The sequence below is a fragment of the Loxodonta africana genome, chromosome 5 (genome assembly GCF_030014295.1).
Source record: "Loxodonta africana isolate mLoxAfr1 chromosome 5, mLoxAfr1.hap2, whole genome shotgun sequence".
NCBI classification, from domain to species: Eukaryota; Metazoa; Chordata; class Mammalia; order Proboscidea; family Elephantidae; genus Loxodonta; species Loxodonta africana.
Window position 1 is genome coordinate 110,564,946 of NC_087346.1, and position 25,608 is coordinate 110,590,553.

General features: G+C 39.1%; 1 protein-coding gene across 1 annotated transcript in view; it reads left to right on the plus strand.

Annotated features, from left to right (window-relative positions):
* GABRA2 (gamma-aminobutyric acid type A receptor subunit alpha2) overlaps window positions 1-25,608 on the plus strand; it is a 178,811-nt gene that overhangs the window by 59,545 nt on the left and 93,658 nt on the right. Inside the window, 1 exon segment of the mRNA XM_023549858.2 lies at window positions 654-721. Within this exon segment, the coding sequence (XP_023405626.2) occupies window positions 654-721 (68 nt within the window).

Below are 25,608 nucleotides of genomic sequence, written 5' to 3' on the forward strand. Positions count from 1 at the left end.
TTGCAAGCATTCTTAAATACATTTAAAGGCCAACTTGTTTTGGAAGTAATCCATTATGATTTATGTAAGTTATTTGCTTTTATATTTTATGTCACTGCATAAGAAAGCTTTTTATATTAATATGAACTATGTCTATTTATAACGATTAAAAATCTAGTTTACTGCTTTATGGAGGAGCTATACAGCTCTCTATATAATCTACAAACTGGATCTCTACCATCATGAAGTGCCATTTGAAATACTTAGTTTAAAAATCAAATTTAGGACCACATAAAACAGTAACCATACTCTTTATTTTTCAGTATTGGCGATAAATTTACTGTAAACTAATTCACTTGAAATGGTTTCTAAGAAACTATTCATCGTCAGTAATATAAACTTAAAATAGAATGCTCTAATCAGATACGATCTCCAAGTAAGAATGTAATAACACTACTGGGCATTTTATGTTTAGGATTGCAAAAAACTATTAAATAACTGAGCAGTATAGATATTTTTGTTGGTTGTGAAAGTTGAAAATAAAGTAAAAGACCCCCCCAAAAAAACTACTACATTTCACACAGCTTTCTAACCATACCATGTACTTGACTACTTCTCTGTCTTGTGGCCCTTTTTATGTAATATCTATGTTTAATCTTTTTTTCTTATATCAGACAGCATTACTGAAGTCTTCACTAACATCTACGTGACCAGTTTTGGCCCTGTCTCAGATACAGATATGGTGAGTTTTGTTTTTTAAATAGCATTTTCTACTTTACGTAATGGAATGTGTGAGGGGTAATTTAGAATAGACAAGTATTTTTAGTGTTATAAAATTATGTATCTATCCCATGCCTATTTAGTCTATTCTGATACACGGAGCATTAAGGGTGTTAATTTGACAGTAGATAATCAGGTCCAACTTGAGCGTTCAGGTAAACCCTTTGCTTAAGTTTATATTCTCTTTTCTGGCTTGTCTCCCTAGCTACAGTGTGAAAAAAAAAATGTATAAGTTAAAAAAAAAAAAAGAATTACTGAGAACTAATAGAGTCCTTACTTGGATATCCATAAGTAAAGTATGGACAGTTTCATGGACAAATACTTCATATAGAATGAGGTCATGGACAGTGTGACAGGTGAAAATTTTCTGATTGACATTGCATAAGGTGGCTGTTTGTCATATTATCAACACAATATGTATACGTGGTTAAAAAATAAAAACAAAAAACCTAAACCAGCTGCTGTCAAGTTGTTCCTGGTGGAGTCTCTGGTTGGTACAAATGGTTAATACACTTGGCTGGAAAGGTTGGAGGTTGTAGTCCACCTAGAGGCACCTTGGAAGAAAGGCCTGAGAATCTACTTCTGAAAAATAAGGCATTGAAAACCCTATGGAGCATAGTTCTACTTCAGCACACATGGGGTCACCATATACATGCTAAGCTTGTTGCTGTGGAGCCCATCCTGACTCATGGCAACTCATGTTACAAAGTAGAACTGCTGCATAGAATTTTCTTTGCTATAATATATCTCTATATATTTTATTTTCTCGTACTCGTTCAACAATTTCTACATGTACAATTCAGTGACATTGGTTACATTCTTCATGTTGTATCATCATTCTCGGTATCTCTTCCCAAATTATTTGACCACTATTCACTTAGACTGACTGCCCCCTAAACTTCTCATCTGTACCTTAGAGTTACTGTTCTCAATTTTGTCTCATATAACTATTTAATAGAACACAATGCTCAAGGCAACCATTCTTCACTAATTTAGCTAAGCCGTTGTTTGGTTTAAAGATGACTTATAGAGGATAGTTTTGGTTCAAGGTTAAAGATTATCTCAGGGCAATAGATTTGGGGGTTCCTCCAGTCTCAATGGTTCCAGTAAGACTAGATTTTATGAGAATTTGAAATTCTGTTGCACATTTTCCCTTTTTTGATGAGGATCCAGCTATTGAATCCTTGATCAAAACGTTCAGTAATGGCAGCCAGACACCAGCCAGTTCTTCTGGTATCAAGGCAAAGGAGACTGTAGTTCACAGAGGTAATTAGACTCACAGTCCAGTTCTTCCTCCGATTCCTGGGTCTCCTGCTGCTGCTGCTCCAGGCAAATAGAGACCAATTGTATTTCACTGATGGCTGCTCACAAGCTTAAGACCCCAGACGCTACTCAGTGAACTATTGGTGGAACAGAATTTCTAAAAACATTATTAGGCCAATTGACTGGACTGTCCCACAAAACTATGACCCTAATCCTTCCAAGCAAAAAAAAAAAAAACTAATCCTAAGAGGTATTTGGTTGTGCCTAAGTAATATCAGTAGCTCCTAAGTAGTATCATTGGTAAGTATTTTATGGAAGCAGATCACCAGGCCTTTCTTCTGTGGTTCGGCTAGGTAGATTTGAACCACCAATCTAGGCTACTAGTTGAGTGCAAACTGTTTGCGCCACACAGGTCCCTTACATATGTACTAAACCAAAACCAAAAACCCCATTGTTATCAAGTTGATTCCGACTCATAACAACCCTATAAACAGAGTAGAACAGCCCCACAGACTTTCCAGGGAGTGACTGGTGGACTCGAACTGGCGACCTTTTGGCTAGCAGCCAAACTTTTAACCACCATGCCACCAGGGCTCCTACTAGGCACATATAAATCAATATAAAGTGTATTAGAATCTTGACCCTCTATGGAAGTAGTGTTTAGTTTGTCTTTTCTTTTGCATGAGACAGGTAAAAGAGGAAAACTGGTTTGGTGGGCTAGAAACATAAAAGATAATTCTTGATTAAGCATTAACATTTTAGTAATCAATCTCCCATTTCTACTGGCAACTTTTTTCCTCTGTAGTAGGATATTTTGTTGAAATAATTTTTTAATAATGGTTTCTCTGACTTTAAGAAATTACAATCTGCACTTCAGTACACTGGTTAATATAAATTAGAAATAATGATTTATCATTGTGTAGATTTGGATGTGATATTAATCATTAATGACAAGACTGAATTGAGTTACTACATAGATCGCTTTATGAAGTAGTATTCTTTTTTTTTCCTTAGCCTTGTAAGTGTGCTTTTAAGTTGTCTGTTTAGCAGGAATTATTGATGTTATACTGAATATATGTGTGCATTTAAAAATGACAGAGCTAAAGGTTAATGGTAGAGTTAAAAATGGTACGTGGAGGAACAGTTTCTGTTTTATACCCAAACTGAATTTATTGGAAATCATTTAAGGACTTATCCAATATTTCAGTTTTTGAATAAAATCGAGAATATTATTTTGAGGAAACTCTGGAAGACTTTGTTCACAAATATCTCTTATGCTAGAGATGGGTGTTAGGGGCCATACAGGGGGCTGGACAATGCTGATTAACCCAAGAGGATTGTAAAATCTGAAGTTCCAGAAGGCATGATGTAGTCCTTCTGTTGGAGGGGGGAAAAAAAAAAAAAAAAACAGAACCTGAAGTGTAAGAAATGACCACTCATGTTTATTCCAGGGGAAACTCAAAACACATAGTTTAAGTATATTTTTCAGTGGGAAAAAACTAAGCCTGTGTAAATGTTTCAACAGACATATCCCAGAGCAAATGGTGTTGCAGTGGGTTCATCTGTAGGTGCTATAGATACAGAGCGCACCTTCTAAATAGGTAACAGAGTGAGTGAAAGACTGTGGGAAAACAGGAAGTGAGCAGGAATGTTAATTTTGGGAGCCCTTGGGCATCTTCTGTTCTCCCTGGGTAGGCTAGAGAATATTCTGATATTTTCTGTATGCCAATCTGTCATCATATTCCACCAGCCATAAACACGTCAATTAACTGATTAAGTTTAAAGAGTTAAGAATGTCAATTTTTCAGTAAAGATATCAGTCTTCCATTTCTATTGCTAACTATAAAAATGTATTGCTAACTATAGTGCTCGGTAATATAAATTTTTGACAAAATATTTTTTCATTCATCAGTACCTTGTGAATTAAAACCCAAGTTCCATCCTTTGTAAGTATGTGACTCACAATCTCATTTGCCCCTGAGGCATACCCTCTTCCAGGCCTGATGGATCTTTAGAGATCCATCCACCTTCCTTGTGGTTCAGGGGATGGGAAGTAGAGGAGAGGCCCTTGTCCCTTCTTTCCTTCGTCATCCTCCGCAATATTACCTCTCCCTTTCTCTGGTAACCCAATGGGAAGGGAGACAAATTTGCAGGTTTTTCACCTGGATAAGCAAACAAAAACAAAAGGTTTTGCTTTGCCAGGCATTCATAAACATTATAAATTGATTTTTTGAGCTCTCCCTACATTTTAAGGGAGAGGTACCCTGTTCTAAAATGCCACTTTTATCACAAAAATCTGCTTCCCGTTCCATCAGGGCAACTCCTCTGACCTCAGAGCCCCTCTTTTTTTTTGATACTGACTTTGGTGGCTTAAAGTCTGAGGTCTAGTTGATTTCCACCTTCGGGAGGGTAGTTCATTCCAAACACTGGCAGGACTTTGAAATTTTTCGAGCTAAAATATGACGATTCTCATGCTTTTTGTTCTTAATTTGGGGGCATAGCCATAATTCTGGAGCATCAGGAGAAATCGAACTGTTCACCGTAACCTTCACAACCGCACTTGCAGCATCTTAAATTTTGACCTGAAACATCAATGTGCCTCTTTCCATGGGTCAGTTTAAAGGCACAGGAGCTTGGAATGATGACAGAAACTTAATTATCCGGAGTCTGTATTCTGAGCATTTTTGGTTAGCTGTAAGAACGGTCTTACTCTGGAGCTTGTCTTAGTCAGTGCTCCTAAATATCAGTAAGATATCATGAGAATGAGCATCTAACTCCTATGTGGAGCCAAGTAGAGAGAATTGGAATTTCATCAAGAACTACACTGAGGGACTAGCAGAATATTACATAAATTACGGCACTTATATGGTTATCCGCGGTATGTTATTACGAGCTAAAATGGAAAGGCAAACAGTAGGATGCCAAAATAGCAATACTTTTTTAATCTTGTAGATTTTTGAGTTGTAAATATTAGTGGTAACAGTAACTGCACTGAGAGTTTTGTTTTGTTTGATTACCTATATATATATGTGTGTATATCTATATATATAGAGAGAGATGTATATTTTTCTTTTTCTAGACTTAAGATAGGTCTGATATTTGGTGCTAATAGACAAAGTAAGGTCATACGTTTGTGGCAAAATTTACAAAGTCACTGTTTTTAAGTAATGACCATGGGTTACTCCTTCCAGGTCTCTCTGTTCTGAACATTCTTGGGGGTCAGTAACACACATTTGAAGCTGATAGCCAATGTTACACGTGCAGTCATTACCATTAGAACAGATTTAAACTTAAGCCTTCATGTCATAATTGAGCTCAAAACTTTGGTCTCATTAATGAATTGAGCCTAAGAATATTTTAAAATTTTAAGAAGCTCAGTGTATGTGTTCTTATTTTAGGAAGCCCTTCCCCATTTTATATCGATCATGAAAATGTACTGACATTCCCAAGTATATGAAGGTTTGAGTTGAGTGGAACATTTAAATAAGCTTTTATTTATTTTGACTGTTTAGTTGCCTCTGTACACCCTGGGGGAAGGTGTATGTGTGTATGTGTATCTGTCTGTCATAGTCCCAAAATAAAATACACATTCAACATCTTGGTAGGCTCTTGACGTGCTTGCAGGCCTCAGGCATTTTTCCTTAGTATACATTTCCCTTAATGCTTCTATCCTAACAAGCCCTGTGGAATTCTCTTTGGTCATGTCAGATTTCTTATTTTATTTTCGTATTTTTTTATTCACTTAGTTTACTCAGTCTTACCACTAGTTGTTTGGAGGAAGTCTGATTAATCACACAACCTTTGACTGGCCACGTACTCTCTCTATCAGTCAGGGTCCAGTTAGGAAACAGAATCCATAATATCTAATACAAAGGATTATTAACTAGTAAAAAACAAATGAGTAAATGCTTGGCTATTAACCGTAAAGGTTGGTGGTTCCAATTCTCCCAGAGGTGCCTTGGAAGACAAGCCTGGTGATCTGCTTCTGAAAGGTCACAGCCTTGACAACCTATGGAGCAGTTCCACTTTGCACACATGGGGTTGCCATGAGCCGGAATCAACTCAATGGCAACTAATAGCAACAAAAGATGGCTAAATACTAATAAGGGTAAAATAAAACTCTAGGGAATAAACAAGTAGCAAATATAGAAAGTAGCATCTACTTGTAAGGATCATGAAGCAGGAAGGATCTAAGGCTTTGGAAGTGTCCCCTGTCCCCAAGGCTAAAATTCTGACCTCATTGGGGAAGAGTTCTGCCACCACAGAAACATGAAGCTGCCGCTGGTGAACAAGCTGCTCCTGGCAGATGCTGGAACTGGTCCATAGGAACATTCTGCCAGGTGGCTGAAAACTCACAGCATGCCAGCCCTTTGAAGCTGTGTCAAAGAATGGCAGTGTACCAGAACCATGAAGAGGATTAGAAATTAAAGCCCCCTTTTCTTGCTGTGGAGCCCTGGTGGTGCAGTGGTTAAGCCCTCAGCTGCTAACCAAAATGGTGGTGGTGCCAACCCACCAGCAGGTCCATTGGAGAAATGTGGCAGTTGGCTTGCATAAAGATTTACAGCCTTGGAAACCCTATGGGGCAGTTCTAGTCTGTCCTATAGGGTCGCTATGAGTCAAAATCGACTCGATGGCAATAGGTTTTTGGGTTTTGGTTTTCTTGCTATGACTTTGCAGTGTCCATCCAGCACCCTCATTGACAAAGCTTAACATCGAGTTGGTCAGCAAAGGAGCAATGTTTATAGAGTTCGTCTCCAGTATCACAAGTAAGGAGAAACAAGGGTGGATTTTCAATTCAGCAGCAATGCATTGGCAGGAGATGATGGACAGGAAATAGTTTGATCACTTGACAAATACTGTTTGACACTGGTCTAAATCTAGAGAAGAAAGGAAGCTGGGGGGAAGTTAAAGCTGAACAACCTATATATGGGGAATTCCTGGGTGGTGCAAATGCTTAAGTTAATGTGCTTGGCTGCAGACTGACAGATTGGATGCCAGAATCTACCCAGAGGTGCTTTGGAAGAAAGGTCTGGTAGTCTATTTCCAAAAAATCAGCCATTGAAAACTCTATGGAACATCGTTCTACTCTGATGCATACAGAGTCACCATGAATTGGAGTAGACTCAATGGCAACCTAAATATACCTATAACACACACAAACACACACATGAACACACATACCTATGCACATTGAAGAAGATCTGTTAGAGAAGATAGAGCTCAATTAAAATCCATGTATACATTTTATGAAGAGAGATGGTTTGGTATTCATGATGATCAGAAGAAGTGATTTTTTCACCTTGATATTACTTTTGGTGGGAAAACAAGATAGTGTGAGGAAACATTTGAATTTCTATTATTGTTGATGGCTAGGATGAGATATGACACTTGGCTGTGGCAATCTAAATGGAAAGAAATATTATCATATTATTACTCATGAGTAATAAAAGTGGATATGGAGATATCTAATGCCTTACAGAAGAAATTTGTTAATGGGAACAAAGTAAACACTAAATTCAATTTCACATTTAGTAACTTAGCTGTTACCGTCTCACTTTTATGCAGTGTGCGTACTCAGTAACAAGACTGAAACCCCTAAATCCTCCTGTTCAGGTCAGTGATGTACATTCATTGTGACATTAGCCTGAGTGCAAAAAGGAGCATAGCAAAAAGAATTAAGAGCTAAAAGAAACACACACAGAGACACAACACACACACACAAACGGCTATCTCAGAAACATTAGCCAGTGTAATTGTCCAAAGAAAGTTGCAGATCTAAATTACAATTAAAGATTCTAATTACAGTGTCTGCAATTAAGTTTAAAAGCATTTGTTTTCAACACTTAAAAAGAATCATGAGTAAGAAGGTAATTAAATTTTGGAATGTACTAGTTGACAAATTGACAAAGTTTGCAGTAAACCAAACAAAGCCCATTACCTTCGAGTCAATTCTGACTCATTGTAACCTTGCAGGGCAGGATAGAGCTGCCCTTATAGGGTTTCCAAAGAGCGGGTGGTGGATTTGAACTGCCAGCCTTTCGGTTACCAGCTGAACACTTAACCACTGAGCACCCAGGGCATCAAGTTTGCAGTAGGTGAGTGCATTTTAGCAATTTATAACTGACTCCCTTTTTTTCCTTCTTCTTAGTTTGTATATAGGATGTCTTTTCCTGAATTAGTAAACATTTTCACTGTGTATGCCTATCCTTCAGGTGTAGGTGATATTATGGCGCCTGGATTTAGACTGAGAACCTCAGCCCACATGGCTGTCTCTAGCTGTACTGTGTTAGTGCTGGAGCTTGAAAAATGGAAACTTGTAAGTAATCTCCAGATTAATGATCCTGAGTTGACCATTAGGCTGTTAGAATCAGGCAGTCAGGCAAGCCCTGACCTTGGTTTGTTGATCATATTGATCTCTTTGGTTAGTACTTTTCTATCTCTATGAAAACACAGTGTGTATTATTTCCTAGAATCTACAGAGACTATGTAGTTCAATATTTAACATTGTGGGGAGATTTTGGGAGTTATTAGATCTTAATACCTAGTTGAAAGTTCTTACTGGACTTATCTGTTAACCCTTATCAGAAGTTACTATTTGTAAATGGAGCTAGATAAGGAAACCTGTTAAAGACATGGAAGATAACTGTATTTAAAAAGTAAATTAATAAAGTTTACTGACATTAAGGCTGGCATGTAGAAGAATTTGATTACTGGGAGGTTATTGATATATTTGAAGGTTAGGAATTAGACTTGGGAGCATTCATTCATTCAGCAGGCATTTTTTAGCATCCTCTTGGAGTTTATAATAATGCTTCTCAAACTGTGATTCATAAACACCTGAATTGGAATCACATTTTAAAACATTTTTTTCTTTTTTTGTCCTGGCCCCATTCTATTACCTATGAAATCATGATTGCTAGTTTTGGGGTATAGATGTCTTCATTTAAAAAAAAGTTAAGCACTTTGACTTTATGTGAGGGCAATGAGAAGCAGTTACAAGGTAGATGGAGGGTTGGGGTAATGTATAGGGCATGTGACTGGGTCAGATTTTCTGCAGTCCATGAATTTGGATTAGAGGATGGGAAAAGGAAATACTAGTTAGAAAGTTGTTGTATCTAGGATACAGAGGTAATTGCAGACAGGGCCAGGATAAGGGTACTGAAGATAGAGACAACTGAAGTGATTTAAAAGGTCTCTGTGTGGTAGAATTGACAAAACTTGATGATTTGTTGAATGTAGGGGTTGAAGATAGAGTACAGGATGAACGCTTTGGGAATTGGGTGGATGGTGGTACCATTCACTGGGACATGAAACAGGAGGAATGGTTTAATTTTGTTTTTTGGGGTGATGAATATTTATATTTTGGACAGGTTGAGTTGGGGTTTCTGTGAGACATTTAATTGGAGATTTTTTGTCTAGGTAGCAGGCATAATGCACTTCACTGCTAACCAGGTTGGAGGTTCTAGTCTACCCAGAGGTGACTCAAAAGAAAGACCTGGCAATCTACTTTTGAAAAGTCAGCAATTGAAAGCCCTGCGTAGCACAGCTGTAGGCAGGCACACATGGATTACATGAGTTGGCATTGACAGCAAATGGGTTCTTTAGGTGTAGATCCGGAGCTCAGGAGAGAAACTTAGGGAGATGATGGTTTGGGGAGTTATCTGATGTCAGTGGAAACCATGAGCATACATAAAATTGTGCAGGGACAGAGATTAGAGTGAAAGGTCACCATATGTCCACAGAAACTCTAGAACATTGGTATTTAAGGTACAAGAAGAGGATAAGAAAGCTTGCAGAAGAGACTGAGAAGGAACAACCAAGGACATCTGTCACAGTGAAAAGTGATTCACTTCTCTGAGCTAGACTGTCCTTTAATCCTTAACAACAAAAGTCGAAGACCACTTCTTTTTATTCCCTGTCATAGGCAATGATATGAATAGTCAGATATTAACCTGTGTCACTTAATCTGTGTCACTTACAACCCTCTGCCAAGGTGGATTTTGTACATGGTAGCTGCTGTGGTTCATTTGGTGATGAGGTGGACCCATGGGGTTTGTCCACAGAAAATTTCACCTAGAAGGTGGGGCCGGGGGGATGAAGATATTTTGGCTCATACATTACTTACCTGGGGTGGGGGTGAGGTCATGGGAACTTAGTACATCCAGTCACAGCTCTCATGGTTTCCTAGGGACACAGAGAGACATTCCCTGCCCCCATCCCCAAAGAGCTCATAGAAACTAAATAACATAGCAACGATTGTTGAGGATGGCGAGGGATCAGGCAGCATTTAGGTCTGTTTTACAGAGGGCTGCTATGAATTGGAACTGACTCAGTGGCCCCTGTCAACAACAACAAATAACAAATAACTATGATTTCTGAACCTGAAGTGATTTTTAAAGGAACAGTTGTAGAGACTGTGTGACCTCCCCTCCTCCCAAGTTGTGAGTGTGGACCTTGTCTTTTTGGAAGGACCACACAGCTCTTATGTGCCTTGCTTATTATCTTATTATCCAGTGGTGTTACTGGCATACATGTCCTTAGAGATGACGTTACATGTAAATTTATGAGGGGCAGGGGTTTCCCACAACACCAGGAGAATGTGTTTTCAAGAAATCCACTACAAGGGAGCATTGCAAAAAGTAAGGGGAGAACAATAGTGTATATTATGGTAAATCCAAAAAAGGATATAAGTGTGTTATTTGATTGAGAACATGGGGGTATTTGCTGATTGTGGTAAAAGCAACCAGATTGCAGTGGGCTGAGGCACGTGGGAGGTGAGGAAATGGAGAGAGTGGAGGCAACATTTTTAGGCAGTGTGACTGAAGAGAGGAGGAGAGACAGAGGGCAGTAGCTGGAAGGCATTACAGCTATCAGTGAGGCTTTTATTTTTAAAGAGGTGCCTTAAACTTCTCACTGTTCTCTGAACACGCCTTTATCTTTAACAACTCCCTGGCTTTGCAAATGTTTTTCTTTGGTGCCTGTTAGACTTTCCTCCTCCCTTGCCATTTAGAGATCTTTTATGTGTTGAAGGCCAATTTCAAGTTTCATCTTATTTGTCGCCTTTCTAAGCCAGTTGTCATTGAGTTGACTCCAACTCATGGCAACCCCATGTGTGTCAGAGTAGAACTGTGTTCCATAGTGTTTTCAATGGAAGTAGATCACCAGGCCTTTTTTCCAAGGCACCTCTGGGCAGACTCAAATGTTCAGCCTTTTGGTTTGCAGCTGAGCATGTTAACCATTTGCACCACTTAAGGACTGATGCCTTTCTCAGTTACTCTAAGTAGAGTCAGCCCTTCCCTTTCATATGCTACACGGTAGTCATATTTTTATGACTTTGCACACTGGATTATGAAAATCTTCGCATGTCTTTCTTTCCTGCAGTCTGATCTATGAGAAGGCACAGCTTGGATCCCTTTAATCAGAATTTACTAAGTATATACTATGATTCTGTGACAGTAGTGATAGCTGAAATACGTAAGTATAACTAGTGCTTGTTTTCAAGTTCACAGTGTAGTGGGGAGACAGATAAGAAAAATCATTAATTTGAATGCTGTGTGGAAATGCTTTGATTCAAGTCTTTACGGACTGATATAGCACAAGAGGGGTTGTGGGTGGAGGAAATAGAGTCTGGAGAAGTTTCTAGGAAAAGAAGATCGGTAAGGTGGACAAATAAAGATTGCCAGCTACATGATGGGGAAAGAATAATTTAGCACAAATTGGAAAAACTTGCTGGGTTTAGTAAAATGTAAAAGTTCAGTGTGACTGGAGCCCAGAATGCTCTTGGGAATTTTGCAGAAGATGAGGCTGGAAAAGTAGTCAGAGCTACATCAAGAAAGGTCTTATAGCTGGTTGTCTGAAAAAGCCAGGAAAGCTTCCCCAAAGGAAACTTTAAAGCATAGTAGATTTCTGTTTCTGTTACCACAGGACTTATTATTGCATGGTTTTTTCATATGTGTCAACATTCTTTAAAATATAATTCTTATACAGAATAAAAGCCAACAGTGATTAGTTTAATGTAATTACACAGACGCAAACACACACACACACATGCTCACATGCAACGTACTTCATACTTGTGAATTTAAAGATTAGGGTATTACACACAGATGACTGTTTACCATATCTGAAAGCTTTTCTTCCATTTGCCTCTGCTGATGTCTTCTTTATGTACTGTTAAAACCCCTGTTGCTCACAATCCTTGTTGCTACAGTTAATCAACCCCTCCCTCCCTCCCTCCCTTCCTCCTTCCCCTTTCTTCCTCCCTCCCTCCGTCTTCTTCCTTCCTTCTTCCTCCCTCCCTTCCTTCCTTCATGATTATTGCATATTTTCTGTGTTTGTTAGATACAGCATTGCAGGTGGCCATGATGCTTTCCCTTAGTGTGGAGTAAAAGTTGGCCGGATTTGGAGAGCTGATGGAGAAGAGTCAGTCCAGCAGAGATCAGTGAGCGTCAGAGGCCCTGCATGGATTTCAGCATGGCTGCTGCATGGAGTGTGGGGGGAAAATTGCTTGAGATGAGGCTTGAGAGGGAAGGGAGGAAGAGATCATGAAAGGGCCTAGGAATATTTAGATTTCATCCCAAGGCTTTGGGAATTCAATTGACCAAACTTAGCGACATTTCCTTCTTTCGATCTCCTTTCCCACATCATGGTAATACCTCATGTACATCCAATAAATTTCTCTTTACTTTCTAGTATCAAAGAGTCCACTCCAATCCAACAGCAATCTCTTATGCAGTTTAGATCTTGTCTCTTTTTCCCAGTCTGGTTCACAGCTAAAGGTTATTCAGTGTGGAATAGGATGTGAACTGCTTTTCTTTCCGGGTCTTCCAGTGCTGAGGCAAGGGGAAGGGAGATTGGAAAAACAGGGTGAATATATTTTTACATAATTGGTTCTATTGATACTGCTGTCTTGTCAATCAGTGACATCCGTATGGCTGATAGATAACTGCTGGTCCTTTTAGAGGCATACTTCTGATTTCTACTAAGTAACCCCTTTATTGTACAGTCACCCAAAACCCAGGTAACATACTCTCTGATGGACCTCTTGTGTCACCCTACCAAGCCCCTGCCCCTGGAACTTTACTCCATGGCCTTTTACTGATGGGTGCCCCTCCCTTGGCAGGCCACCCTTTTGTGGGGATAAGAGTGAAGGGTGCTTTGAATATGGTTCAAGCTAGGCTACCTTCCTTGCTGTCGAAACCCTTTTCTAAGAACTTTACACATATTACCTCATTTTATCCTTAAAGAGTCATAGGAGTAGGCCCTATTACGATCTCCTGTAAACTGGGGCCCTGGTGACGCAGTGGTTAAGTGTTTAGCTGCTAAAGCAAAAGGTCAGCAGTTGAAATCTACCAGCTGCTCCTTGGAAACCCTATGGGGTAGTTCTTCTATGTCCTATAGGGTCACTATGAGTTGAAATTGATTCGATGGCAGTTTACAGATAGGTCATCTGAAATAGAGATTAAGTAACCTGCTGGAGGTCAGCAGGGAATAAGTTCCAGAACCAGGATTTGTACCCTAGTCTACCTGACTCAATAGCCCACACTCTTAGTAGCCATTTCATATTATGCCATTTGTAATTATTATTGTTGTTATCTTTAAATGTTGTGTTTGAGTCAGTTTTAAATGGTGAAAGGAACATATTTATGGAGATTCTAAAACTCCAGTCTCAGCCCAGCTTCTAAATTTTTTCCTGTAATCTTTACGACCTGTAAGTGAAAAATAAAATCAAACCCGTTGCAGTTGAGTCAATTCCAACTCATAGTGACCCTATAGGACAGAATAGAAGTGCCCCCATAGAATCCCAAGGCTGTAAATCTTTACAGAAGCAAACTACCAAGTCTTTCTCCCAGAAAATGACTGGTGGGTTTTAACTGCTGACCTTTTGGTTAGCAGCTGAGCACTTAATCACTGTGCCACCAGGGCTCCTTTAATATATGAGTAGCACCTGTTTTTTAGCCTATGAAAGAAGGAAATTTCAGCCTAATTTCTTGCCTCCAAGGGTTTTTTTTTTTTTTTTTTTTTTATGTAGAGTGTGATGAAAAGAGCATGGTATTTGGAATCATAAGATTTCAGTTCAAATTGTCTCTTTGTTTTGTCTTCTTTAACAAATACTTCTGGATTTATCTCACCAGTGGTGAAGTGGGTGTAATTTTGCATATCTTGCAAGATTATTATGAATTTTAAATGATATAAATTATGTTGTTGTTGTTCTTAGGTGTCATCGACTGTTCCAACTCATAGTGACCCCATGTACAACTGAACAAAACATTGCCTGGTCCTGCAGCATTCTCACAATTGTTGTTTGAGCCCTTGTTGCAGCCACTGTGTCAGTCCGTCTCATTGAGGGTCTTCCTCTTTTTCACTGAGCCTCTACTTTATCAAGCATGTTATCCTTCTCCAGAGACTGATCCCTCCTGATAACATGTCCAAAGTACATGAAACAAACTCACTTCCAAGGAACACTCTGGCAGTGCTTCTTCCAAGACAGAGTTATTCCTTATTCTAGCACTCTAAGATGTATTCAGTATTCTTTGCCAACACTATAATTCAAAGGAATCAGTTGTCCTTTGGTCTTCCTTGTTCATTGTCCAGCTTTCACATGCATATGAGATGATTGAAAATACCATGTCTTTGGTCAGGCGCATCCTAGTCCTCGAAGTGACATCTTTGCTTTTCAGCACTTCATAAAGAGGTCTTTTGCAGCAGATTTTCCTAGTGCAATACACTGTTCAATTTGATAGCTGCTTCCATGAGCGTTCATTGTGGATCCAAGTAAAATGTAATCATTGACAACTCCAATGTTTCCTCCATTTATCATGATGTTGCTTATTGGTTCAGTTGTGAGGATTTTTGTTTTCTTTATGTTGAGGTGCAATCCATACTGAAGGCTATAGTCCTTAATCTTCATCAGTAAGTACTTCAAGTCTTCTTTGCTTTCAGCAAGTAAAGTTGTGTCACCAGCATATTACAGGTTGTTAGTGAGTCTTCAGCTAATCCAGATGCCACGTTCTTCTTCATATAGTCCAGCTTCTCAGATTAATTGTGCTCATGTGGAACCTGTACATGAACTAAAAGGCAGTCATTCAAACAGAACAAGGGGGTACTGTGTGGTTTAAAGTCAGGAAAAGTGTGCATCAGGGTTGTGTCCTTTCACCATACTTATTCCATCTGTATGCTGAGCAAATTAATGCTTTGTTAAATTTATTGTCCACCCCACATTGAGTACTAATTGCAAGTGTTGAGTTCAACCATTCTTGCATATTCCAAGGCTGTTGTTTTGTTAATTGCCACATTCCTACTTCATAAACCACATCTTTCTTCATTATAGAAACTACCATAGAAACACACTGATTGGGATTTACTCAGAGAGGACTAGCCTTTATTAGTAAAAAGGGTATAATGAAATAAATTTTGATACTTTAAAATATACTCAGTAAATCAAGGTAAACAAGAAGTTGCTCAGAAAGTAGCTCTGCCATTTGGATGTGTTTTACTGAGTAGATATAATTCTACATAAATTGGCTATACACACTGACTTATAATTAACGTACTTAGGTGCTAAAGAACATGTTGTCTTCACTAAGTTAATGTGTCCTTGAAATCATGTTTATACAATAACCTTTGCAATAGAGAGTGATTTCCTTGTTTTCAGGAAAAATTATGTAAATAAACTCAAGGCACTATTCTATAAGTAGACAGATTTAATTATGGTGAAAACACTGGATTGGAAACTGCATCTTTGTCTGGGTTCTTCCCCTAGCAAAGTACATCTTGGCCTTTATGCTATCATTAATAGTATTTCAAGATACAGTATGTGTATAAGCACAATATGTGCTTAAGGTGAAGCTCATCATTAAAAACGGTGAGTGTAAACCCATATTTTAAATAGTGTCATTTATAATTATAAATATGCTTTTAAAGATTTATTTTTAGAATTGGTTAGTACATCATTCAGTAAGCTTTTGAAGTCATTTGCCTATTTTCACTAGAGTTAGTTTAATCAAAACTGGGTATTATAATTTGTGAATTCACTTAACTAGTTATACATTAAAGAGCCTGGTGGTACAGTGGTTAAGCGCTTGGCTGCTAACTGAGAGGTCGGTAGTTGGAACCCACTAGCCACTCTGAGAGAGACAGATGTGGCAACCTGCTTCAATAAAGACTGCAGCCTTGGAAACTCTGGGGGGGGAGTTCTGCTCTGTCCTATAGGGTCGATATGAGTTGGAATTGACTCCATGTCAAAGGTTTATGTGTACATTAGAGTACATTGAAAGCAAAAGAATAGGTTAGGACTAAACCATTCCCTGTTGTGGCCCCTTGTCTTCCCATGGGATACCTCACATGACCATAACCTACTTATGGATGCAGTCAGAGTGCCAACATCACTCCATGTATTATTTAGTATCAAAGCTTCATTTTTTTTTTTTTTATATTTGGATAAGAATACTATATATAAGTCAAGATTCTAATATTTTTTTCCTACACTCAAATGGATGTGCATTTCCCACTTTGTAAAGCACTGTTCTAAGCTGATTATCATGCTTCCACTTACAGGCTCTCTCTTCGTTTAAACTTGGTTATGGTGATATTTACCAAGTTATAACTAACCTGCCATCCTATGATTAGAGACATGTATGTGCCTTTTATTGAAGTTCTAGATGTTCTTAAACTCTTCATTCATTTAACAACACCTTTTGTTTTTCTTTCACAGAGAGCTAGTGTGGTAGGTTGCAGTGATGGCTGTAGTTCATCACTTGTTCTTATATCCATGCCCTGGTAATGTAGTGGTTAAAGCAATGACTGGTAACCAAAAGGTCAGTGGTTCAAAACTACCAGTGACTCCACAGGAGAAAGATGTGACAGCCTGCTTCTGTAGAGATTTACAGTGTTGGAAACCCAGTGGGGTCATTATGAGTCAGAATTGACTGGAAGGCAGTGGGCTCTTTTCTATTTAACTTTGTAGTGCCCTACCATGCAGCAAAAAAAAAAAAAAAAATTTTTTTTTTTTTTTTACCGTGCAGAGTGGGGTAACCTGCTATAACACTTGTCACTTAACTCAATCATGTGACTTGCTTTGGCCAATAGGATGTTAATAGACATGACACAAGTAATGGTTTGAAATGGGTTTGCACAGTGGGGCTTGATCTCTTGTGCTTCTGCCACAGCCATAAGAAACACATTCCCAGGCTAGCCCAGTATTTCCTGGAAGAGGTTGAGAGACATGTGGAGCAAACCTGAGTTGCCCTAGTGGCCCTAGATGATGTTAGCCTAGATCAGCCAATGGCTCTTTAACCCACAGATGCATGAGTAAGCCCAGCTGAGATCAGCTGAACCCCGGCCTCATGACTTCTGAGCTAAATAATAAAACCCAAAAAACCAAACCCGTTTTCATTGAGTCTATTCTAAGTCATGGCAACCCCACATGCTACAGAGTAGAACTGCTCCATAGATTTTCTTGGCTGTAATCTTTAATGAAGCAGGCCACCAGGCCTTTCTTCTGTAGAGCTAATGAGTGGGCTTGAACCGCTAACCTTTAGGTTAGTAGCCATTCACAAACAGCTTGTGCCATCCAAGGACCTGAGCTAATAATAAACGGTTGTTTATTGTAATCTACTGCATTTTGAGTGTTTTAACTGAACAGCTAATTGACACAGTTGATCTCTAGATTTTACTAATCAAACTCTGATATAAAGTATTTACAAATTCAGGAGTGGAGAGGTTATTTTATGTTTTACCCACTTATATCCTCAATTCACTCCTCGACACGTGATATTCTCGCTTTTGCACTCTCCAGCTCCTAAACTTTCATGATCTTCCAGTGCTGTTTGACTCTGGTGATCTTTATATGTTCTTTATTTATTTATTTTTTCTTATTTTGATACCTTTTTCTTCCCTCCACTTTTTGTTTGTTTGTTTGTATACTCTTATGGTTCTTGCTCCTCAGTTTTCTACAGTTCTTATTTATTTTTACAAGCTATACATATTTTTTTTTTTTATACATATAGAACCTATATGTTATCTCTCCCATCCTCATCACTTTAATTACTACTGTTAAAAACAAAATAGCAAGGTGGGGCCAAGATGGCGGAATAACCAGATGCTTCCTGTGATCCCTCTTACAACAAAGACCTGAAAAAACAAGTGAAACAATTATATTTATGACAAGCCAGGAGCTTTGAACATCAAAGGCAAAGTTAGAAAATGAACTGAGCTGCGGGGGGAGGGAGAGATGGTTCAGAAGTGGAGAGGAGTTACCGGACCTGAATTGCCGGGATCCCTTAGGCACCATTCCCGGGAGCTGCTGAAGCAGACTGGTGATAGTGTTTCGGCCGGAGTTTCCTCAGGGAGAAGCAGCCAGCCGCACAACCTACTCACACTGCCGGAACCAGAGAAGAACGGTGCTCTCAGAAAAAGCTAAGTACTTGAGTTTGTTTTACCACACCCCTAGCCCCCAAGCTAGTTTTGGTGGCTCTTGATTTCCCTGGCCCTGAGATAGGCCGTCTTGAGCACCCGGAGCCATCCTCCTGGCCTTGGAGTAGGAATAAATTCACAATTGGGGGAAAAGATAATTTGCTAGCTCCACTAAGTGGGGGAACCTCAGGACAGAAGTGGCTCCTGTCCAAGCATAAACGGTACATGGACTTTGAATACCATTCCTCCCTGCATGGACCTGTGTGGGCCTATTTCAGGAGAAGAGACCCTTGTTGGCAGCCTGCATCTGTTTCAGCTGTGTGGTGAAGAGGTGGGTGTTTGATATTTGACACCAGTTGGACTATTAAATAGGGTCCTCACCTACCCACATCAGGGGCATAAGGACTATTGGCTCCACTCAGGTCACCCAGCCACCTGTGACAGTGGTCCAAGGATAACTGGTACATCCCAGTCCTTACAAATAAAAGCATTGGGTGCCCATGGCCCATCTGCAGAACGCAGCCATCTGTAAGCTCTAAGGAACAGGGACATGTTTTCCTCACAGACATTCGGGGGATGGTTGTCAGCCCCTGCCTGGTTCAGAGTGTGACCCCCTGCTGCAACCAGATACTGGTACCTACACCAATCACCCCTGCCCCTCTAAGACTGTAGGACAGAGCCTGTACCACACAGTAGATGATCAGCTACCTGGACCCCTGAGCTGAATTTGTACAAGAAAAGTGAATGGACTCCTAGCCTGATATACCTGATAACAGCTCTAGTCATCTGGGGGCAGGATGTCAGAGCTCTAAAGGTGAAAATAATCAAGCTAGCTCACTCAAGCAACCCATTTGGGTATATCAAAACAAAACAAAGCAAGAAGCTAGGATACAGTAAGCAAACATAAAATAAATGAATACAATAACTTATAGATGGCTCGGAGACAACAGTCAATATCAAATCACATAAAGAAGCAGATCATGATTGCCGCAACAAGCTCTCGGAACAAAGAACAGATCTTCTGGATGAAGGTGCCTTCCTGGAATTACCAGTTGCAGAATTCAAAAGATAATGTACAGAACTCTTCAAGACATTAGGAACAAAATTAGGAAGGAAATCAGCCAATACACAGAACAAGCCAAGGAACACACAGATAAAGCAGTTGAAGAAATTAAAAAGGTTATTCAAGAACATAATGAAAAATTTAATAAGCTGCAAGAATCCATAGCAATCAGAAATTCAGAAGATTAACAATAAAAATACAGAATTAGACAACTCAATAGGAAGTCAGAGGAGCAGAATTGAGCAAGTGGAGGCAGAATTGGTGAGCTTGAAGATAAAGACTTGGCACCAAATATATAAAAGAATTTTAAAGAAATGAAGAAAAATTAAGAATCATGTGGGACTCTATCAAGAGAAATAACCTACAAGTGTTTGGAGTACCAGAACAGGGAGGGACAACAGAAAATACAGAGAGAATTGTTGAAGATTTGTTGGCAGAAAACTTCCCTGATATTGTGAAAGATGACAAAATATCTACCTAAAATGCCCATCGAACTCCACATAAGGTAGATTTTAAAAGAAAGTCACCAAGACATAATCAAACTTGCGAAAACCAAAGATAAAGAGAGAATTTTAAGAGCAGCTAGGGATAAATGAAAAGTCACCTACGAGGGAGAGTCAATAAGAATAAGCTTGGATTACTTGGCAGAAACCATGCAGGCAAAAAAGCAATGGGATGACTTATATAAAGCATTGAAGGAAAAGCATCACCAACCAAGAATCATTTATCCAGCAAAACCATTTCGCAAATATGAAGGTGAAATTAGGATATTTCCAAATAAACAGAAGTTTAAGGAATTCATAAAAACCAAACCAAAACAACAAGAAATACTAAAGGGTGTTCTATGGATAGAAGATCAGTAATATCAGGTATCAGCCCAACACTAGAACACTGGGCAGAGCAATCGGATGTCAACCCAGACAGGGAAATCACAAGGTAAACCAAAATAAAAAAAACACTCACGATACAGAAACAGAAATGTTATCATGTAAAAAAAGACAACATTAGAACAATAAAGAGGGACCAAGAAATGTAGTCATAGATCTTTTATATGGAGAGGAAGACAAGGCGATATAAAGAAATAAAAGTTAGGTTTAAAGTCAGAAAAATAGGGGGAAATATTAAGGTAACCACAAAGGAGACTAACTATCCTACTCATTAAAATAAAATACAAGAAAAAAATAGAGAGTCAGCAGAAACAAAATCAACAACCATGAATAAAAGGAAAAGCCAATATATAAAGATAAACTACTTAGCACAAAAAATTAAGTGGGGAAAAGAAACTGTCAACAATACACAAAAAAGACATCAAAATGACAGAACCAAACTCATACCTATCTATAATTACGCTGAATATAAATGGACTAAGTGTACGAATAGAGTGGCAGAATAGATAAAAAAAAAAATCCATCTATATGCACCTACAAGAAACACACCTTAGACTTAGAGACACGAACAAACTAAAACTCAAAGGATGGAAAAAATACATCAAGCAAACAATCAAAAAAGAGGAGGAATGGCAATATAAATTTCTGAAAAAATAGACTTTAAAGTTAAATCCATCATAAACGATAAGGAAGGACAATATATAATGATTCAAGGGACACAATATACCAAGAAGATATAACTGTATTAAATATTTGTACACCCAATGACAGAGCTGCAAGATACATGAAACAAATTCTAATAGCACTGAAAAGTGAGATAGCTCCACAATTATAGTAGGAGACTTCAACACACCACTTTCAGTGAAGAACAGGACATCCAGAAAGAAGCTCAGTGAAGACGTGGAACATCTAAATGCCACAATCAACCAACTTGACCTCATAGACATATACAGAACACTCCACCCAACAACAGCCAAGTATGCTTTCTTTTCTAGTGCACATGGAACATTCTCTAGAATAGACCACATATTAGGCCATAAAGCAAGCCTTAGCAGAATCGAAAACATGGAAATATCACAAAGCATCTTCTCTGATCGTAAGGCCATAAAAGTAGAAATCAATAACAGAAAAAGCAGGGAAAAGAAATCAAACACTTCGAAACTGAACAATATACCCTGCTCAAAAAAGACTGGGTCAAAGGAGACATTAATGATGGAATAAAGAAATTCATAGAATCCAATGAGAATGAAAACACTTCCTATCAGAACCTTTGGGACACAGCAAAAGCGGTGCTCAGAGGCCAATTTATATTAATAAATGCACACATCCTCAAAGAAGAAAGGGCCAAAATCAAAGAACTATTCCTACAACTTGAACAAATAGAAAGAGAGCAACAAAAGAAACCCTCAGGCACCAGAACAAAGCAAATAATAAAAATTAGAGCAGAATTAAATGCAATAGAATAAAGAAAAACAAATGAAAGGGTTAACAAGACCAAAAGCTGGCTCTCTGAAAAAAATCAAGAAAATTGATAAACCATTGGCCAAACTGACAAAAGAAAAACAGGTGAGGAAGCAAATAACCCAAATAAAAAATGAGATGGGTGATATTACAATGGACCCAACTGGAAATAAAAGAATCATATCAGATTACTACGAAAAATTGTATTCTAACAAATTTGAAAACTTAGAAGAAATGGATGAATTCCTAGAAACATACTACCTACCTAAATTAACACAAACAGAGATAGAACAATTAAATAGACCCATAACAAAAGAAGAGATTGAAAAGATAATCAAAAAACTCCCAACCATAAAAAGCACTGGCCCTGATGGCTTCACTTCATAGTTCTACCAAACTTTCAGAGAAGAGTTAACACCACTACTACTAAAGGTATTTCAGAGCATAGAAAAGGACAGAATACTACCAAGCTTATTCTATGAAGCCAACATATCCCTGATACCAAAATTAGGTAAAAACTCGACAAAAATAAAATTACAGACCTATATCCCTCATGAACTTAGATGCAAAAATACTCAACAAAATTCTAGCCAATAGATTCCAACAACATATCAAAAAAATAATTCACCATGACCAAGTGGGATTCATATCAGGTATGCAGGGATAGTTCAACATTAGAAAAACAATGTAATCCAAAGAGAAGAATCACATGATTTTATCAATTGGTGCAGAAAAGGCATTTGACAAATTTCAACACCGATTCCTGATAAAAACTCTCAGCAAAGTAGGAATACAAGGAAAATTCCTCAGCATAATAAAGGGCATTTACACAAAACCAACAGCCTACATCATTTGAAATGTGGAGTCAGAAAGAATTCCCCTTGAGATCAGGAACCAGACAAGGATGCCCTTTATCACCACTCTTATTCACATTGCGTTGGAGCTCCTAGCCAGAGCAATTAGGCTAGATGAAGAAATAAAGGGTATCCAGACTGGTAAGGAAGAAGTAAAGGTATCTCTATTTGCAGATGACATGATCATATACACAGAAAACCCTAAAGAATCCGCAAGAAAACTACTGAAACTAATAGAAGAGTTCAGCAGAGTATCAGGATACAAGATAAACATAGATAAATCAGTGGGATTCCTCTACACCAACAAAAAGAGCATTGAATCACCAAATCAATACCATTTACAGTAGCCCACAAAAAGATAAAATAGATGTAAAAGACCTATACAAAAAAAAAAAAAAAAAAAAAACGTGAGACACTACTGCAAGAAACCAAAAGAGAGCTACATAAGTGGAAAAACATACCTTGCTCATGGAAAGGAAGACTTAACATTGTAAAAATGTCCATTCTACCAAAAGTGACCTATAGATAGAATGCAATTCCAATTTAAATTCCAACGACATTTTTTAATGAGATGGAGAGACAAATTACCAACTTTATATGCAAGGGAAAGAGGCTCCGGATAAGTAAAGCATTACTGAGAAAGAAGAACAAAGTGGGAGGCCTCACTCTACCAGATTTTAGAACCTATTATACCACCACAATAGTCAAAACAGCCTGGTACTGGTATAACAACAGATACATAGACCAATAGAACAGAATTGAGAATCCAGACATAAATGCATCCACATATGAGCAGCTGATATTTGACAAAGGCCCAAAGTGAGTTACATGGGGAAAAGTCACTTTAACAAATGGTGCTGGCATAACTGGATATCCATCTGCAAAAAAATGAAACGGGACCCATACCTCACACCATGCACAAAAACTAACTCAAAATGGACCAAAGACCTAAATCTAAAATCTAAAACAATAAAGATCATGGAAGAGAAAGTAGGGACAAGGCTAGAAGCCCTAATACATGGCACAAACAGTATATAAAACATAGAGGCGGGGCCAAGATTGCTGACTAGGTAGAAGCTACCTCCGATCCCTCTTGCAACAAAGACTCGGAAAAACAAGTGAATCGATCACATACATGACAATCTACGAACCCTGACCATCAAACACATCTAAAGAGTTGACCTGAGTGACAGAGACTGAGAACGAACAACCACGGGGAAGCAGCGACTGTTTTCGGAACCTGGAGCCAGCATCCCAGTCAGGAAACCTTGGTGCCGGGCTTTGGACTGGGTGCAGGGGAGCTGAGCACGGCATCCTGAGACGGCACAAACACGGGATGCAGCCCTAGCCCCCAGAAGTGACCTTGGGGGAAGCCCAGCCAGTGCACGCAGACAGCGCAGCAACGCGGCTGACAGGAGGAGAAGTCACTGGGAGGCCACGACTGGTTTTGGAGCCGGGAGTGCAGCGTCCCAGCCGGGGAACCTTGGTGCTGGGCTTTGGATTGGGAGCAGAGGAACTAACCACGGCTTCTGAGACAGTGCAAGCACAGGATGCGGACATCACCCTCGGGGGCAATCTCTACCCAGCCAGCACACACAGTCGACACGCCCCTTGGGAATCTCAGATAAAACAGTCATCCCAAGCAAGATAAGTAACTTTGTCTATATTCTGGGGTGCTACTCTCTCCTATTTATCCGAACCCTACCCTCCCCTTCCCAGGCGGCTTCATTAACATTGGAATTTCCCGAGCCAGAGAGTGAAGTGCTCTGCGGTTTTTCTTTCTTTTTTGGTCTTTTCCTAACCCATTCTCCTGGCCTGAGAGAAGCAGCTACAAAAAACCCAGGGACCAAAAATCCTTCCCTAATTGCACTAAAAATACAGAACCAGCTCCAGCCAAGCATATGTGATCCACAGTCTTGGGCTTTCATCCCTACAGGGAACAAGGTGGCTATTATAATGCAAAGTCAATTCTGATAGGGATCTGACTGTAATTGTTTTAGCGGATTACTGGAAAGACAAATTTCCCAGGTCTGATATCTCTGCGTATTCAACATAGCCCTCACCCACAACAGGGAACTGAGGGCTGAAGCTCCCCGCAGACCACCTAGCCTCCTGCCTTAGGGGTCTAAGGAGGGTGACACCTACCAGTCTGTAGAGGTACTTGCATTGGGGGCCTAAGGTACAGCTGCAGAGCCCACCCACCAAAGTGCTTTAGGAATAGAGACACATCTACCTCAGTGGCACTTGGGGGAAGCCTGTCAGCATCCTGACCCCACTGGAGTGTGAACCCCTGCTGATACTAGAATCTGGTGCACACAACTATCACCACTACCTCTCTAGGTGGATAGGTGACAGTCTGCACCACACACTTGATGACCCCAAATCAGATTCTACTCAAGAATGGTGAATGGACTCTCAGGCTTATATATCTGGTAACAGCCCAAACCAGCTGGTAATAGGACATAAGTGAGTCAAGGGCTACAAAAATCAAGACAGTGCAATCTAGTAGCCCATCTATGTATATTGAAAGAAAACAAAACAAGATAAGACTCAGTGAGCAAATATAGAATAAATCACTACAATATCTTAGAGATGGCTCGGAGACAGCAGTCGATATCAAACCACATAAAGAAGCAGACCATGATTGCTTCTACAACTCCCCAAACTAAAAAATCAAAATCTTTCCCAAATGAAGATACAATCCTGGAATTGCCAGATGCAGAATATAAAAAACTAATTTAAAGAATGCTTCAAGACAACAGGGATGACCTCAGAAATGAAATAAGGCAATCTACAGAAAAAGCCAAGGAACACACTGATAAAGCAGTTGAAGAAATCAAAAAGATTATTCAAGAACATAGTAGAAAAATTAATAAGCTGCAAGGATCCATAGACAGCATTCAGAAAT